Raw genomic sequence first — 19,256 nt, forward strand, 5'->3', positions numbered from 1 at the left:
TGGCCCATAAGAACCTACTTGTGTAGGTCCCATGTAATTTTTCACCATTAATTTTAATTATATCATTTTAAAAAACTAGTAAAATAAAAATTCACACAACATTAAATACCAAAGTTCTTGTATAAGGACTCTAAAAACAGCATTAAAAAATTACATTTTTTCTTATTAAAAAACTACCATTAAAAATGCGCTAACAAGATTTTTCCAACACTTTTGAAATAAATTGTCATATATCCAACTCATTATATGAGCCGATTAATCTCAGAACGACCACCTGCTTTGCAGGTAGCCTGAAGTCACTGCATTTGAACTTCCCTGGCCACAAGGGGATTTTTATCCCTCATTGGATTTAGACCTGGGACCTCCAGGTACTTTTGACCTTTGGAGCTCAAACTCAAACCAATCAAGCCCCACCCTTATACTCTTATAGTTCATATTAGCTTTTTGATATGCCACTTTTGATAAGTGTCCTATGATCTTTCTACATAACATTTATTTTTATAAGACAGTTTTTTTCTCAAATAATATCATATAAAAAAAACACATAGGACGTTTTTAAATATTTTAGACAATCAATCTATTAGAGCACCATCTTAATTCAGTAACGTAATCCATGACAACTTTATTTCAAGAAGCCATTACGTAAATAATGCTTAATAGTTAAAAGATAACAAAATTCATTGAATTATTTTGGAACTAAAAGGATCATTGAATTTGGGTCGGAAGGAGGAATTATAATTTTGTTTTGGCCACAATGGCGACTGAGTCATCAGCTTCATATATAAAATCTCGTTACCACTTATAGAAAAAGGTTTTGCCTATTTCTACACCCTTTACGTCACTACGACCATTGATAGCCAAAGCCATTTCATCTTGGCTCGGCTCCGCTACGTAACCCTAGGCTCATGCCATCTTCAATCATTGTCTTAAAAAGCATCTTTAATAGATGTTTTAAACTTGAACATGTTTTTTATTTCAACAGATTTTATAAAATAATGAAAAATAAGAGAGCTTAAAATTCTTTAAATTTGAAGAAACCCCAAAAAATTATTACCACGATTGAGAAATATTGTTTTTAATTATATTCCACCAATAAAAAAGCTTGAAATTAAATATTTTGGAACGATAAATAATAATTTATTAAATGTATCAAATATATTGATGATATGATAAGTTGTAATATAAAAATGAAAAATCTGTTAGAGTTGAATGTAATTTCGTTATGAAGATTTAAATTTTTTTGATTCTTCATTTTGGTGAAATGTTGAAGAATCTATTAGAGATGCTTTAAAAGAGCTAAAGTGTCATAATATAGCAACAAGTCATGTCCAACTTATGTACTAAATCTAAATAAGTGTGTTAATAGATGGGCCAAAAATGATGATTTCATGAAAAATATCTCTATATTTGTTATATCGTCAAATGATACCACCACTTGAAAAAAAATAATCTAGATCCATGACTCTGCCCATAACATATAATCATATAGATTTAAGTAATTTACTAAAATTAATCAATCTACAAAAAAAATATTATAGTTAAATAAAACATAACTACAAAATTTAACTAATTTACTTAAGGATTGTTTGTTTACCTCTTAATAGTTCCACTAAGGAAGCAACTTCTGAATCATTAAGAGATGAATCTTGTTTGACAAAAAAAAAATTGCCACTTAATCCTCTGAATGATTTTGCATCCTGAGTCTCCCTTGACCATTCAGCGCCCTAATTTCATTGTAAACAATTATCAAATAATTATATTTTATTTTACACTATATCATAAAAATCTTTTAATCATTTTACACTAAATCATTCAGGAACTACCAAACAGCTCCTTAAACTAATAAATATACACAAAAGAATGAGTATAATTAAATGATAAATTAATAAATATATAAAAAAATTATAATTTAGCATTGACCAATTAAATGCGATTAATAGTGTAAATTTGAATGATATATTTGACAGTTTCACTTGAAGATGATGTTTAACAGTAACGTTTTTTTCTTCTTCTAATTTTATGAATCATTTGATTTGTTTGTTGTAGTTCAATAACATTCTTCGGTTGAATTAATTATATCTCCACCTCTCTCTGTCTCCATAAGTGTGCCACTGGGAGTCACGCTTTAAGCTTTAAATGCTATCCACAATAAAAAGCCCCAAACCCAACGTAAGCCAACCCAAACAATCATCTATTCATTTTCAAACACCAATCTTTTAATTAACGTTTCACAATCACGGATTAAACATCTAACTAAATACAATTTTTATTAAGAATCAGTTACCTTTTTCAAGAAACAACACATGAAAAAGATAACATGGTACCTATGAAAAAGATAACATGGTACCTAATTCATAATAAAAAATTACATGTAATATACGGTTATACTCTAAATACTACTCAAATTTAGTAGTCGTTCACTAAAGACTTACTGGGTAAGCATTTATCGGGTGTCAATTACTTTATCGGGTGAGTAAGATAATGATCTGGAATCTTACCCGATAATTAGGAAGAGCAAATTTGAAAAAACTTGACGTTTTATATAAAATCCCCCCTATGAGCTTAGTTATCTGAATCATTAAACCACTACCAAACAGTTATATATAACTGATCGAATAAGCTGTAAGTCTTGTTAAGCTCCTAACAAAGAGATAGTTAGATATGTGTGAAGATTTGTTTTACTAAATGATACAATCAGTAAACAACTCGACGGTTTACCGACTGACACCGGTATCATCCGTATATCATACGGACACACACACACACACGAGTACTTCTACAAATGGGACCCATTGTACCTTTTCGCATACTATAAAAACTCTTCATTACCTCATGTTCACCTTCGTCTTCCAACAACTTCAACCCAAATTTCCTGCTTATAACCTTAATTCAAACCTTAAAATTCACATTCTTAGCCATGCAAGCCAGTGAGCTCACGGACGTCCACTGCCTACTTCCTGCATACCCAAATCCTAACACGACCCATCTAGCTATGAACCTAAATAATTCATCAACGATCCCGTTCAACGTTAACCCGCTTTCGAACCCGTTTTACCATCTTCATATGAATCCACAATTTCAAGATTTTAACCCACAACCTATGTATTTTGGGAGCAATTCGACTTCGGATGAAGCGGATGAGCAACAACTAAGCCTCATAAATGAAAGGAAACGGAGGAGGATGATATCGAATCGAGAGTCGGCACGGAGATCACGGATGCGGAAACAGAAGCATTTAGATGAACTTTGGTCACAAGTTATATGGCTAAGAAACGAAAACCACCAACTTATTGACAAACTGAATAATTTCACAGAGACTCATGAACGGGCCGTTGAGGAAAATAATCAGCTTAAAGAGGAAGTTTCGGGATTGCGACAGATGGTCGCCGATATGCAACTTAATGGCACCTACACGACTTTAAGAGATCTAGATGATATCCACTGCAACGATGCTTACCTAAGAACTGAATCTTCAAACCAGTCGGTCTCGAGCTCGTCAGACTTTGTTTGAAACGAGCAGGGTCATTTGGTTAGATGACCCTTCCGGTAGTTATTTTAATCCATAACCTTCTGACATGTTTAAGATTGTTACTTCCGTGCACAATAATACCTGTCAGAAGATTATGGATTTAAAAGAGCATTTATCAAGAAGTCATTTGGCTAAATAACCCTACCGAGAAACAGATTGTTTTCTTCTTTTTTTCTTTTTTATTATCATCCAACTCAATTACTGAGGTATATTATATAAACAGTAAGAGATTGGAGAAGATGTAGCAAAATAGCATATCTATTATTCTAATGGGTAGCTTATGAGATACCAAACATTTAAATAAACAAGAATCACGGTTTCAGGACAATATTTTATTACTGAAATTGTTAAAAAAAGAATAGTGGGAAAATTCAAATAAGAAGGTAAACATCGTGAAGGTAAGAATGGAAGGTTCATATATAATCATTGAAAAAAATTTCATTTGAAGATGCATGTGTGAACCCATATCAATTATTCAAATATATTTTTTTCGATTTTTTCAATAATTCACATATGAACCTTAACCTTCCTTTCTTACATTCTCACGATATTTAGCCTTATTATTGAACCGAGCCCTTGCAAAAGTTCATATAAACAAAACTAGGAGCAAATTTGTAACTTCAGCTATATCTTTTCTCACATTTTCTTTCTTCATTCAAAATGGCAAATGGGAGGAGAGACTCTGAACTACGACCTTTCAGTTATAATCACGTAGGGTTATGTTGAGTACCAATCCTAGATTTCTTTTGTAAGTATATAATATTTGTATACAGCAAATAGGCAAACACACTTCTAATAGTCGGTGAGATTTGAACCATTGATCTGGGAGGATAGGATTTACTGGTAATCTGGTATGAGGCACAGATTTATTAACGCTAACCGAGACATGTCCCATCTGTTTGATTTTATGAGTTCAAATACCTCCTCAGTTACCTGATGTTATGCCAGATTCTCAGCTTTTCTACACATGGCACTGAAAGTGTTCTCTGCTTTCAAATGTGCATATGCTAAAGAATCTGATAAATACAAATACAGCAAGGAAATAGTCCTTTTCTCTATCTCTCTATTTTTATCTTTGTTTTATATATAAATATTATTATTTTTGTTTTAACTTTTACTGTGCTTTATCAAACATGCATATATGTAGGAACCTCCATTTAAAGAAGCGCAAAGGGGTTCCACGTAATCAAGCATGATATCAGAGCCGTGGTCTAGCCTCGGTTTGAGGAAGCGCGACGGAATACCACATTGGCTAGACAGGACCATTAAACACACATATATGTAGGAACCTCACCTCTGTCTATCTACAATGGATCTTTTAGAAAAAGATTCAAAGGGGTTCCAAATATTCTAACATGGTATAAGAGTCGGGTTTAGCACTTGACACACTCTTTCGCCTCCATTCGAGGTAACGTGCTCGAATCCTACATAATCTAGACCGGGACCATCAAACATCCATATATGTAGGAATCTTACCTCTAACTTTTTTTGATTAACCTGGATATCCAACCGGCTATGCGAGCCGACTAATCCCAAGGCGACCACCTGCTTTACAGATAGCCCGGAGTCACCGCATTTGAACCTCCGTGGCCACCTCTAACTTATGTCTACATACAAGGTCTCTTTTTAGAGAGAAATTCAAAGAGGTTCCATATATTCTAACATTTTAAGCCGGTTGGTATTCTTACTTCATCTTAGAAGCAACTTAACAAAGGAATACTGTAATTACGTGGAAGATAATATATCCTAAAAACAACTCTCAAGTGAGTAAAAGCTCTGAAAAAAGACTTGGATTTTCTTTCAATTAGCACATCAATACATGAGATTTTTCAAAATTCTCCAATAACTTGTGTACTGATGAAGTGCAGAGATCACTACATTAATCAAGAAATCGCTGTGGCTCCCAGAAATCAACACATCTACACCAATAAAAAGCTTGACATATCGCGAAAGTGAACTAATCAATAAAACCCGAAAACACTCGGAATCAACACGTCATCACGAACAAAAAGCTCAAAGGCCATAAGGATGACAACTTAGCACTAAGAAGTGTGGTCTCTACCACAAAGTCTTTTACGCAAAGGCAATAATACTTATTAACTTTTGACATCATTTTCAGTATTCTACTCAATCATGCTCTCCATGAAATTATATCCTAAATAAATTTTTGAAAATCACAGGCATGGAGTTAAACTGTCATAGTTGCAGTAGTTTAGTTTATTTACTTTATGGAATATCTTACTGAAATACCTGCGGCCAAATGACCTTCTGATAGGTTATTTTTATATACATGACATTCAGACAGATTTTTTTTAAATCTATGGTGTTCTAACACGTTTGAGAATATCACCGCTTAACAGAAGAATGCCAATTCTATACACAAGAACGCATAGAACCTTGTCAGAAGGTCATAGAATTCGAAAACACTTGTCAGGAGGTCCTAGATTCAAAAAAATACTTGTCAGGAGGTCACTTAGCTAAATAACCCATGAGAAACAAACATCATGAGGTCCCTACCAAACATCAAGAGAAACAACCCAGACTTGGTTTCTAAGAGGATCAAGCAGATAAATCTAGGTTCATGGTGAAAAACCATCAAAAAGTCTAAAGCATCTCTCCATTCTCATCTCCTATTTCTTGTAAACTCCAATCTTATATCTAGTGAATTTCTGAATTTAATAATCAGGGCATGTTTATGAAGCAATTTAGAAGTGAGCATGAATACACAACAAACAAAGTCAATAAGATGAACACCACCATATTTTAGATTTCTTCACAGGGACATGATTTTCCAAAATAATCAAGAATATGTAGTGATGCAAATAACAAGACCATGACTAAATATTATTCTGCCAATGAATATCCAAGCTAACCAACAACTTCTTTCTTATCCAAATGGAGTAATTAAACAAGTGAATCCCTAATAACAAACATAATATAGCACACCTCCTGGCTCTACTTGTTATCAAGGTCAATTCATATAGTCAACTCTAAAACGTGGTGGTGCTCATCTTTTTGACTGTGCGTTGCACACTTCTAAATTGCTTCATAAACATGTCCGAATTAATTAATTTAGAAATTCACCAAGTATAAGATTGGAGTCTACAAGAAATAGGAACCTCTTTGGAGCCTGTTTGTTTAGATACCATCAGTCAAGTCAACCCAATCAAAATTATCTCCCACAATTTTTACTTCATTCATTTGAACACACTTCAATGAACAAATTTCACTATGATTCTTCAACTTATCTCAAGAGTTTTAAGGACAATGAAAATTGTATACCGTATAGGCATATGATGTGTGGCATGCTAAACAATTTTCCTAGACATTGTGCATGTGGTACGGGACAGGACAAAACAAGAACTTGTTATCACATGTTTGGTTCAACATTAAACTGGGACAAGACAGTACGGATTGATTGGAACAAAAATCGAGGAACGGGACAAAATTGGTAAATTACTAAACTACTCATGTCAAATTAAACCCTAAAACCTCTTTCATCCACCTACCTCACTCTTGCCCGTTCCATTTTGTCCAGTCCAGCTTACCAAAAGCACCACAGTCCTTCAACAACTCTAAGAAAGAATGGTTTCAAACATCGGAGGAACTTGTTGCAGGCAAAAACATGGGAAAACGGATAGACATCAAAGACTCGATAACTTTAATCCTGAAGGAGTCACAGAGCTAAGAACCAGCACATGGAAAAGTCTCAATGGGCCACACAGCTGGCCAAACCGCGACCCAAATTCCATCATTGGGGCTAGAGATTACCAACTTCCCTAGTTTTCAAGATTTTTACGTGTTTATTTATTTCATTTGTTTAATGTAAATTGCATGAACCTAGGTATTTCGTCAATTAGGTGGGGTTAAATTTTTCAGTATTTTGGCCATTATTTTGAATATTGAAAATTTAGTCTAACCTGCCAAATTAGTGGAGTGTAAAGACCTTTGACCTTTGTACACACAGAGTGAGTGCCTGTTAACCAAACTCTTATCGGGTGAGTGTTTATCGCAAGAGTGACCACCCTCACTCACCTTATCAAGTAACATTCTCGGCCACCAAAATAGACGGTTGGTAAGCGTCTCTTACCAGACAGGTAAAGCTGACCGTCAAGAGTCTTCTCCCTCACTTACCGGGTAAGATTTTCGATCCTTGCTAAGTTTGTTTCTGGGTAAGATCAAGTGACTCCAGGTATGCACTTACACTGTAAGCATTTGATAGACGGCACGTGAAGATTGAAATATAATATTTTTCCTCTAGCATGTGTTTCACTACTTGCTTCATACCTTCATCATACATTTCTTCACCTCTTTCACCCAGAAATCCCCCATAAAACAAAATCTCCACGTAGTTTAAGTTACACAAATAAACTAAGAAAACCAAAGGTTTTTAACACCATCCACGATTTATGAGGCAATCACATTCAGCTTTGAGAAGAACCATAAAAGAAAATAAGTTGTTAACTATATGTTTTCGTCTACTTACGTATTTTCTAATTGCTTGTGGTGTGTGATGTAAATAATTATTGTTTCCTATTTCTTATTCAATGTAATCTTGATAAAACATAGAAATCCTGAATGCGTGTTCTTCATCTCCAACTCTATTGAATACTTTCTCAGCAGATCTAAAATAAGTAAACAATGCAACTCTATATAATTCCTCTTTCACGACTTCGTCCAGGCGAACAAATGCATCATTGCACACGAACTTAAGCAGTTTTATCTTATCTATATACACAATATTACTGCAAATCCTCGTCTATCACAAACCCTAGGTTTCATTCCCCTAGCGCAAATTCTTCGATTGTTTTTTAAAACAAACAATGGTGAATTGAAATCAAAAAGCTAATCTAATCATGGATGGAAAATACAATAGCAATGAGATCAAGTTCGAGAAGTTTTCTGGTGATTCAGTTTACCTGTTGATCTCGTATTCACTCCAGCCGAATGGGAAATCTTCCCGCGCGATGTTTGTCTTTGACTCTTTCTGCAACTTTTCTTCATTTAAGAGTTTATACATCTGACAAATTATTACTTCAGACCCTTGCACTTTGTCCTCTTTACAATTATGACCCCCGTAAAGGTCAAAACTCGAAAGTCAAAACCAAAAACAAAGTTAGGTGCCGTTTGTTTTTTAAGAAGTGTTTAAGTCTGAAGTCTGAATTCATTTCTGAATTTTAAGAGGTGGTGTTGAAGTCTGAAATCTGAATCAGTCAGACTGTTTGTTTTTACGTCTGAAATCTAAAATCTGAAATCTGAATCATTGAAATCTAGGCTTTCTTTGCAAGCATTGGAAGCTCTAAAAGCAATTAAGAGGTTTTAAGTGAAAATGTTACCTCTAAATAATTCAGACATAATCAGAGCTTTTAAGCTCTTAATTGGAAAAAAAACAAACACACTTAATACCCTAAGGTCTAACCGATTCAAACATAAGAGGATATGAAGTGTTTTTTAGGTAAAAACAAACAGTGCCTTAATGTTAAAATGGATAAAATAGATATTTTTGTTGCTTTAACATATATGCAATCCTCTATGCTAAATTAGAAAAAAGAGGTGAGGGATCATGAAAATCTCAAAATTTAGATAAATTTCTAAAATCGTATGGAAGTCAGATAAAATAATGTTTTAATTATATTCAACCAATTAAAGTTATTGAAGTAAAATGTGTATTCAGAAAAATAATATTTTATTAAATGTATTGAATATTTTGTTAATATAATTAATGTTATAATTACTAAAATAAAGTAGTTTGTTGGAGTTTGATGTAAATTCTTCTAGATATTTTGTCTTTTCATACTCTATTATAGAAAAATTATAGCATAGATTTTGGAGATTTTAATCTGCTAAAAAAATAGGTATCCACTATCAATGTTGAGTTTCAACTTTCTTGATTTATCGGGATGAAGAGAGAAAACCGAAGTCGGTTATTGTGGAAGCTATCGGTCTTAAAAAAACTCTTATTTGGATGAGAGGATGGCATCAGATGGTGGTAGAAACAAACTGTCTTGTGGTGATCCAAGCTCTACGCAACAACACGAGTCTGACCTCTTCATTTGGCTTCATCATCCAGAACCGTAATGGAATTTTGTCTAAAACAAACTATAGCTCGGTCTTTTTTGGCCAAATGATTTGCCAACAAGGTTGTTCAATCCATTGGTTGGGAATTGTGTCTATATGCAAGGTGTGGTGAGGATGAAACAAGTTTGCCCCAAATGTTCATGTATTTATTTTACTGATCTAAAGGTTCCCTTTTTGTCAAACAAAAGTCTCCACTTTCTTATTCAATTCTTAATTATGATATGAAAAAAAATATCTATTATCTAATAAAAGTGTCAGTTAATTAATTAAAAAGTGTAATAATCTATACTATATTATAAAACATTTGACAAAAACTCTTAAAAACCATTTTTTATGCGTAAAATATTGTTTAATAATGCATATTACTTAAAATTCAATATTGCAAGTAGATTATGCGTAAGTACAACTTATTAAAGCTTTATATCTGAATTCGTGTAACTAACTGCAGATAAACATAATCAAATACATGATAAACATCTCATTTTAAATATATAAAATCTAAAATATAATTAGGTATATTATCGAGTTCTAACAGAATACTTAATTATTATATTTATAAAATGTTATATTATTAAACCAAAAATAAATTATTTTGTTATTAAACTTAAATTAAATTATAATAGAAAAATAAATTAAAGAAATTACATAAAAAATGAGAACTTTTAAATAGTTGATTTTGATATTAATATTGATATATATTTTTCAAATTTTTATGATATCTTCAAATTTATATTTTTATTCAAAAATAAAATCATTATTACTTTATTAAAAACACATAAAATCGTATTATAACATCGACAGAAACAAATAATAAAATAGAACATTAAAATCGAGATGTGTCTTGCTGATTGCACAAAAATGGAACCAACTTTCACCTAATTTCTATTTTGGGGAACCAACTTTCAAAATCGTCATTTTGGGGAACCAAGTTGCACCTGATTCCTATTTTGGGGAACCAACTTGCAAAATAATTATAGAAAAATAACTAAAATTCGTTTTTTTTTTTCCAAAAATTAATGCAATAAAATCTATTTTTCATTTTAAAGCTCGTTTTTTTTAATTCAGATATCAAATTGAACATTTAAAAAAAATCCAAATTACCACAATAAAAATTATTTTTTACTAATGCAAAAAAAATCAATTTAATAGAAAATAATTAATTGATACAGATTGGTTAGTAAAAAACAATTTTTATTGTGGTCATTTGAATTTTTTTTAAATGTTCAGTTTGATATCTGAATTAAAAAAATGAGATTTGAAATGAAAAATAAATTTTATTGCATTAATTTTTGGAAAAAAAACGAATTTTAGTTATTTTTCTATAATTATTTTGCAAGTTGGTTCCCCAAAATATGAATCAGGTGCAACTTGGTTCCCCAAAATGACGATTTTGAAAGTTGGTTCCCTAAAATAGGAATTAGGTGAAAGTTGGTTCCATTTTGATGCAATTTTCCCTTTTCAGTATGAATATTTAATTCGGAACAGAATAAGTATTTAATAATTAAAATCAAAAGAAAATCAATTGTAGTGTGGTAACAAAATAATATAACTTTATGTGTTTTCTTTTTAATTTTAATTTGTAATAATATTCTGATAATATTAAGGAGTCGTTTATCAAATGTTTACCGAGATAAACATTTACTAGTAAGAGTCTTTACTCTTGTTTACATTATCGGATAAGATTCTTAACCATTAACATAACACAGTATACAATAATCAGGTAAGAATCACCTTAGTTGTTATAAAAACTAATGTACTTGAACAAAAACCCAAATTTTGGTTTCATTTATTATAAGTTTATTGTTTTTATCAGCTCACTATATTTTATTTTATGAAATATATGAAACATAGTTTAAAATTTACAGTCTAAAACTCATAAAAAAATTATAATATATTTATTAACTTTGTTTATTGTAATTTTTTATACAAATTATTTTGTACATTGTTTTAAAATACCGTTAAATATATAAATTAAAATCAATATAAAACTGTAATTAGTAATTAGACAATATATTTTTTATTTTGAAAAATTTATTTCACTTTAGCCATAAAATAGATTTTAAAAGTGGAAGATGACAAATGGTATAAGCTATCTACATTAAAAATCAAAAAAACATATACTATATTATAAAACATTTAATATAAATTTTTAAAAATTATTTTTTATACATGAAATATTATTTATTGATGCATATTATTTAAACTTTAAGATTACAAATAAATTGTACATATGTACAACTTATCAAAGTTCTATGTTTGAATTCGTGTAACTAATTACGGATAAATATAATCAAATACATGATAAATATTTTATTTTAAATATAAAAAATTGAAATATAATTAAGATAATCATTGAGTTTTAACATAATACTTAATTATTATCTTTATAAAAAANTTATTAAATTTAAATTAAATTATGATAAAAAAATTAATTAAAGAAATTACACAAACAAATGATAACTTTTAAATAGTTAATTTGATACTGATATCGATATTTTTTTTTTCAAAATTTTATGATATATTTGAATTTATATTTATTAAAAATATAAATATTGTCGTTTTCTTACAACCACGTAAAACCGTATTATACCGATAGAGACATAAATGAAACATTAAAATCGAGATGTAACTCACTGCATTGTGCAAGTATTATTCTAATAGTATAAAATAGATTTAGGGTTGTCAAAACAACACAAATGTATGAATGTTTTATAAAGACGTCATTATTGTTAACTTTTACTAGTTATGTATTTTCAACGGTATAAAATATCATCGTTATACAAAATATTAAAGTCCATTTATAATAGCCTTGTCTCCTTGTCTTTGAATTAAATGATTCAAAAAATCATCAATATACAACATTAAATATAGTTTAAAAATATACTTTTAATTATTCAAAACACCTTGGGGGCTGTTTGGCAGTTGCCCAATGGTCTAGTGCAAACTGATTAAGTGGTTAGAATGATTAAGAGGCCCTGATGATATAGTGCAAAATGAAATATAATTGTTTGGTAATTTTTTTATAATTAAATTAGGGTGTTGAATGGTTAAGAGAGGCCTAAGATACAAGGTCATTCAAATGGTTTTAGAACCATTAAGTGACAAACTTCTTTTTGCCAAATAAGATTCACATATTAACTATTCAGAGATTGCCTCTTAATAGAATTATTTAGAGGTAAACAAACAACCTCTTAGTCAAAATCGTAAATATGTTATTGGTTAACAAAGAACTCAATAACATAGTATACCAGATAGAAAACAAAATAAAATCTGATATATTTTTTTACTCCATCATCTAAAAATAAAATTTACAATAAAAATGACATAATTTTAAGAATTATTATCATAAATAAGCATACAGATGAGAAAGAAATAATTGTATGTGAAATGTGAAAATAAAACTTATTTTTAAACAAACTGAAATAAAAATTTGAGTATTTATTTTTAAAATAAACTAAAAGATCGTTTATCAAACGTATCCACATAAACGCTTACCATGTTATATTATTTTATTGAATGAATATGACAAGAATAAAAAATATTACCCGATAAGAACGAGACAATGAACAACTTACCCGGTAAGTGAGGACGACCACTCTTACTATGATAAGCATTTACCAAGTAAATAGTTACATACGATGCCGTTTTGATGGATTAAAAGGTTATCTAGTAAATAAGTGATAGTGTTAATTTTAACAATAAATGCTTACCAAGTGAGTGTTAGATAAAAAATCCCTACAAAAACTAGAACATTTATTTTTGAAACAAATAAAAATAGAAGTCTTTAAAAAAAATTAATGCAATTTTGGCCGAATAAATAAACAGAAAGAAAGCACCGACGCGTGATCGTGGCCCATCACGTTCTTCCCCAAATTTACAAGTCTTGCCCTTTCAGATCAGATCGCAGCTATCTCATCATCATGCTGTTTTCACACACTCTCAAGTACCAATAGTTACTTCTTCTTCACCAACCTTATACTGCAATCAAATCCCTACACTTTTACATTGATCTACAAGGATTTCACACAATTAAAGTGTTGTTAGCTGGTTAGATCTTGTTGCCATGGCGGTTGTAGCACGTAGCGGCAGAGGTAATGGCGGATCGGCTTTTTCCTCCGCTTTACGGAGCTTCTTTTCCTACCGGATCTTTGTTTCAGCTATGTTTACGCTTCTTTTCTTCGCAACTGCCTCCGTACTTTTCTCATCTCATCCTGCACATTTCAACGATAACTCTGTAAGTCTATATGTTGCTTGCTGCCTTTGAGTTATTTTACTTTAATGTAGTATTTTGGTTATACTGCTTTTTTCAATTCAGTTTATATTGTGCGATTTGTTTGTTAAACGAAGTTAGACTTTTAAATTTGAAATTGGCATAGTATATAAGTAATTTTCGACCTGTTGGTTGCAAATTAGGTTCAGATATGTACTCCAGTTCGTCTAGGGAACATTAAATTCTTATGATCTGTTCATGAAATATAGTAATTGAGAGAAGGAAGATAGTTAGATAATAATTCTATAGTGCATAATTAATTTTAATGTATTGGCCAAAGCGTACCACTATGAAGTGATAAAACTCTTTTGTGTTCCTTAAGATGTTTGGTATCATATAAAGGTGAGGACCGAATGAACTTCCTTTTGATGGTTTATTTGATTTCATAACAGGAAATACAAACAACTGGGAAAGCATACATGCACAGGACATTTCTTGCCTTGAAATCAGATCCATTGAAGACTAGGTTGGATTTGATACATAAGCAAGCGAGTGATCATATTGTGCTTGTGAATGCATATGCTGCTTATGCAAGAAAGCTTAAGCTTGAGATATCTAAGCAGCTTAGGGTGTTTGATGATATGGCACAAAACTTTTCTGATGTGGGTGTGAAGCCAACATATCGTACTGCATTGTTCGAGTCCAATGGGCCTGTGGATGAGGAAGTCTTGAGACAGTTTGAGAAGGAGGTTAAGGACAAGATCAAGGTTGCTAGGTTGATGATTGCCGAGAACAAGGAATCTTATGACAATCAGCTGAAAATTCAGAAGTTGAAAGACACAATATTTGCAGTTAATGAATTGCTTATTAAAGCTAAGAAGAACGGGGCATTTGCTAGCTTAATTGCTGCTAAGTCAACTCCAAAAAGTTTGCATTGTCTTGCAATGCGCCTCATGGGAGAACGAATTGCAAGTCCAGAAAAATATAGAGATGAGGAGCCTAAGCCTGAGTTTGAGGACCCTTCTTTGTACCATTATGCGATATTTTCTGATAATGTGATTGCAGTATCTGTCGTGGTGAACTCGGCTGTAAAGAATGCCGAAGAGCCATGGAAACACGTTTTCCACATTGTCACAGATAAGATGAATCTTGCTGCAATGAAGGTTTGGTTTAAAATGAGACCAGTGGAAGGAGGTGCTTTTGTCGAAGTGAAAGCAGTGGAAGAATTTACTTTCTTGAATCCCTCGTACGTCCCTGTGCTCAGGCAAATGGAGTCTGCAAATTTATACATAGAGGACAAGGCAGAAAATGAGACCGGAGAAGTGAAGAACACGAAATCTAGGAACCCAAAACATTTGTCAATGTTGAATCACCTTAAATTTTACTTGCCAGAGATGTATCCAAAGCTGCACCGGATATTGTTCTTAGATGACGATGTTGTGGTTCAGAAAGATTTGACCGCACTATGGAAACTTGACATGGATGGCAAGGTTAATGGGGCAGTTGAGACATGCTTTGGATCATTTCATCGTTATGCTCAGTATTTGAATTTTTCCCACCCGTTGATCAGGGATAAATTTAATCCAAAGGCTTGTGCCTGGGCTTTTGGCATGAATATATTTGATCTTGATGCCTGGAGGCGTGAAAGATTAACCGAACAGTACCATTACTGGCAGGATCTGGTATGTGTCCATTGCTAATCTTGTGTTTTTTGATTAGTAGAACTTTGGTGCTTGCTCTGCTCTTTCAAAAACAAGTTGGTTGTATTTGATATATATGCTTTTGTCCTACATAAACAATAGTTTGCAATCTCTTTATGCAATTTGCAAAATGATCTAGCTTAATGGGAATCACTCACATTTTTAGTTTCTAATATCAAATTTATGATTATCATGACGTTTGGCTATCTTAAACATGTTTATTCTAAACTTTGTATAGGCCCACATGAGATGCAACACTTTTCTTATACTACATTTTTTGCATATTAAAATGCAATATTAAGATAGGTGTAGGGATAAAACAAAATAAATAAATTTGGAGCTCTTTGGATGGTTAAAGGCATTATTAGGTTCAATATCTTCAGCAAAATGTTATGCAAACGCATCAATGTGCTCTGATGAGTTCAGAAATGTGTATATATAAACTGATGTTTTATGAATCTTGCATCAGAATGAGGATCAGAGTTTGTGGAAATTGGGGACACTTCCACCTGGACTGATGACCTTCTACTCAACAACAAAATCATTAGACAAAACATGGCATGTTCTTGGACTCGGATACAACCCAAGTATAAGCATGGATGAGATTCGTAACGCTGCTGTCATTCATTTCAATGGGAATATGAAACCATGGCTCGACATTGCTATGAACCAATTCAAGCATCTATGGACTAAATATGTCGACAACGAAATGGAATTTGTGCAGATGTGCAACTTCGGCCTATAGACAATGACCGCCTTCTCCTCAACAACCGATTAAACAGAGGTAATCGAACGATGCCTCTATCCATTTTGGGTTATTTTACTTCTAAATAGCTGTAACATCCTGAGCCAAGCTCTGCAAGTGTCCCATTATTTTTTTCATACATCCTGATAGTTAAAAAGTGTTAAAATATCAAGATGAACCAATGTGCTATGTTTAAATGATTCTTTTGTATGAACACCTTTCTCTCGATAAATTTACGCTATTAGCAAATGCAAACATGCAAGTTATTTATGGATTTTACACATTCTCATTAGATCATGGAAACAACTTCTCTACCCTAGACCCTACCTCTGTGTGTGCTATACCGGGTTCATTTGGTTTACACATTCCCATTCGATGTATTTGCACGTGATGTACAGATGTTGAAAAATCCAACCTTTTTGTGGGATATACCGAGTTCATTTGGTTAAAAATTCCTATTACATCATGGAAACAACCCTAGACTCTACCTCTGTGTGAGATATACTGGGTTGGGTTGGGTTGGGTTGGGTTGGGTTGGGTTGGTTTGGTTTGGTTTGGTTTGGTTTACAGCTCTCATTTGAGGAAACAACCTCTCAGCCCTTTGGGACAGAACAAGGGTATGCATACATCCTACTCCTCCATACCGTACCTATGTGTGGGATATACTGGGTTCGTTTTGGTCTACACATTTTCATGGGGTAGAGACAAGGTCTGCTTATATCATACTCCCCCAAACCCTACCTCAGTGTGGGAAATAATGGGTCCGTTTAGTTTATACATTCCCATTAGATCATGGAAGCAACCTCTCAACCCTTTGGGGGGAGGCAATGTCTACAAACAACCTACTCCTCCGGACGTTACCTTTGTGTGGGATATACCGAGTTCGTTTGGTTTATACATTTCCTTTAAATGTATCTGCACTTATTTATAGATGTTGAATGTAGGCTTAACAACGATATCCTGTTCCACATCAACTATGAATATGATTTATGAGTTCAAGACTTAGGTAGCGAGTTACTACTAACTTTTGGCTATTGAGGCGCTACACAGCTGGATGAAGCGAAAAGCCTCTGTAACAGCAAACGTTTGTAAATGAATGTCAATCGAATCGAAATTTGAAAATGCCGAAATTCCTTTTTTGTTAGTAATACGCTATTTGAACTTGAATTTGAATTTAACGGATGTTTAGTGTTAATATCCAAATTCACATGAGATATCAAGTTTAATTCCTGTTAGTTTATTTCGGGGCCAGATTTATTTGCTCAAGTTTTAAAATTTGTGTGGTTTAATTTTAAAGGGGTATCTGCATGAACTTTGTGGATAACTTGGGTTCAAAAAAGCCGAAGCCTTAAGCCCGGTCCAGGCAAGGCTTTGAAGCCCGATAGGGCCCTTTTCAATTCCAAATCCCGGTCCAGAGTGGACCTCTTTTGCTCACTGAAAACGAACTTAAAAGATTTGGACTTTGTGCATTTCTAGATATAAATGTTGTAACGATCCAAATGATAAAAAGGATGGTCTAAAATATGTAAAGTTGTGATGATTTGAACAAAGGGGGAACATTAGCAAGTGTTCCATGCACTTCAAAGCTAGATCGGCCAACATGCACATTGGATATGTTTTGAGTATAAAAGTATAAGCGGTTTTTTGTTTTGAAAAGAAGTCTGATGGTTAAATGTAAGACAACTGATACATTATAGCTTTGCGTCTGGCTTGATAGTTAAAGTAAAAAACAAACGTTGTTTAATAAATGAGCGACTATAGGTTTGATTAAGCAAAAACAAATGGGTTCTTAATGATTTTTGAACCCATTGATTTGATTAGAAAGGAAGTCATGTTTTCCAAAAGGATTAATCACTAATCTACCCTTTTTCATTAATCTCTTTATTGTTTCTCCCTAATTACAAAAAAAAAAAAAATACCCATCTTTTTAAATATGTGACTAGCAAAATACCCTATTTTTTACAAGGTTATCAGAGTTTGACATGTGTCCCATAAAAAACAGTAATTTTGTCTTTTGCGAGCTATCATGTTTTTGCAAGCTATAAGAAATTCAACAACAAACGTCCTTCTGAAATTCAATCTCTTTATTTTTTAAACATGGTTAAAATTCTAGTATAAGAGTGTGACAACTTGTTACTGGTGTTAAGGTATTTCATCTCGTAGATGTCTTTACTTTTTTTTTAACTGGTTTATATCAACTGACTACGGACAACATCATCTTCGATCCATTAACAAATCAACGTATACAACATTAGAGATATTAAACAAGGAACTTACATAATCACTAACAATTATGGGCATGGCTCAATCCACGTTTGTTTTGATCCATTAGAGTACATTTTTATATAATGTTGAGCAAATCCTTTTTTTTTTTTCCTTCCAATTATGGGTATCATATATATTTTGACTAATCACGTTGAACTTGAAGATAACAATCAAAAAATTTCATAACGACTTTAACTGATGACTGAAAAGCCGTAAGACATAACATTTATTTACCAGTTAAGTTGATCCTTAAAATTATGTTGGACAAAACCTTAAAAACTATACATATTTGTTGGTCCTTGGGAGTCTCTTGAAGATAGGGCTTCGGATCTGTTTAGTTTGCTGAATTTGGTGACTTAGAACTGGATTCATTTCAATCTCGTATTAGATTTAAAGGAATATTTAGAATTGAAATTCCACAAAAACTAGATTTAAAGATATCATGGAACAGTTCATATTTGACAAGATTTCATATGATTTATTTATAATAATATTAAAAACATTTGTTTTGTGGTAATTAATTAATAAAAAGGTAATTTAATTGTTTCTCATAACTATTTATAATTTATAATAAAGAATGAAATCCAGTTTCATTTCGGTTCATAACTCCATATATAAACCAAACGGGCCTTAACATATACCCTTGTTTAGTTGGGTTGGGCCTTTTAGTCAGGTTTCTTCCGAAATTGACCTGATCATTTCGATGGAACTCTACGAACAAGACCGATA

At 32.3% G+C, this 19,256-nt stretch overlaps 2 protein-coding genes across 3 annotated transcripts; both read left to right on the forward strand.

Moving 5' to 3' along the window:
- Positions 1–2,876: 2,876 nt before the first annotated feature.
- Positions 2,877–3,818, forward strand: LOC112515830 (basic leucine zipper 43-like). Its single transcript, XM_025122768.1, has one exon. The coding sequence runs from the start codon at positions 2,918–2,920 to the stop codon at positions 3,509–3,511; it is 594 nt and encodes a 197-aa protein (XP_024978536.1). The 5' UTR covers positions 2,877–2,917; the 3' UTR covers positions 3,512–3,818.
- Positions 3,819–13,551: 9,733 nt separating this feature from the next.
- Positions 13,552–17,441, forward strand: LOC112515564 (probable galacturonosyltransferase 9). Of its 2 annotated transcripts, XM_025122455.1 has the most exons (4): positions 13,552–13,841; positions 14,270–15,499; positions 15,987–16,301; positions 17,207–17,441. In XM_025122455.1, the coding sequence occupies exons 1-3, from the start codon at positions 13,671–13,673 to the stop codon at positions 16,260–16,262; spliced, it is 1,677 nt and encodes a 558-aa protein (XP_024978223.1). In that variant the 5' UTR covers positions 13,552–13,670; the 3' UTR covers positions 16,263–16,301; positions 17,207–17,441. The 2 variants fall into 2 exon arrangements, with proteins under 2 accessions (XP_024978223.1, XP_024978222.1); XM_025122454.1 differs by lacking the exon at positions 17,207–17,441 and having other exon boundaries at positions 15,987–16,536.
- The last annotated feature ends 1,815 nt before the right edge of the window (positions 17,442–19,256 follow it).

Source organism: Cynara cardunculus (genome assembly GCF_001531365.2).
Source record: "Cynara cardunculus var. scolymus isolate 2C chromosome LG 7, CcrdV1, whole genome shotgun sequence".
Lineage (NCBI taxonomy): Eukaryota > Viridiplantae > Streptophyta > Magnoliopsida > Asterales > Asteraceae > Cynara > Cynara cardunculus.

Bases quoted from the DNA above. Each gene is read 5' to 3' on its own strand.
- LOC112515830 (XM_025122768.1), top strand. From the start codon at position 2,918: ATGCAAGCCAGTGAGCTCACGGACGTCCACTGCCTACTTCCTGCATAC.
- LOC112515564 (XM_025122455.1), top strand. From the start codon at position 13,671: ATGGCGGTTGTAGCACGTAGCGGCAGAGGTAATGGCGGATCGGCTTTT. The intron at 13,842-14,269 runs GTAAGTCTATAT...ATTTCATAACAG, and splicing joins CACATTTCAACGATAACTCT to GAAATACAAACAACTGGGAA. The intron at 15,500-15,986 runs GTATGTGTCCAT...ATCTTGCATCAG, and splicing joins ACCATTACTGGCAGGATCTG to AATGAGGATCAGAGTTTGTG.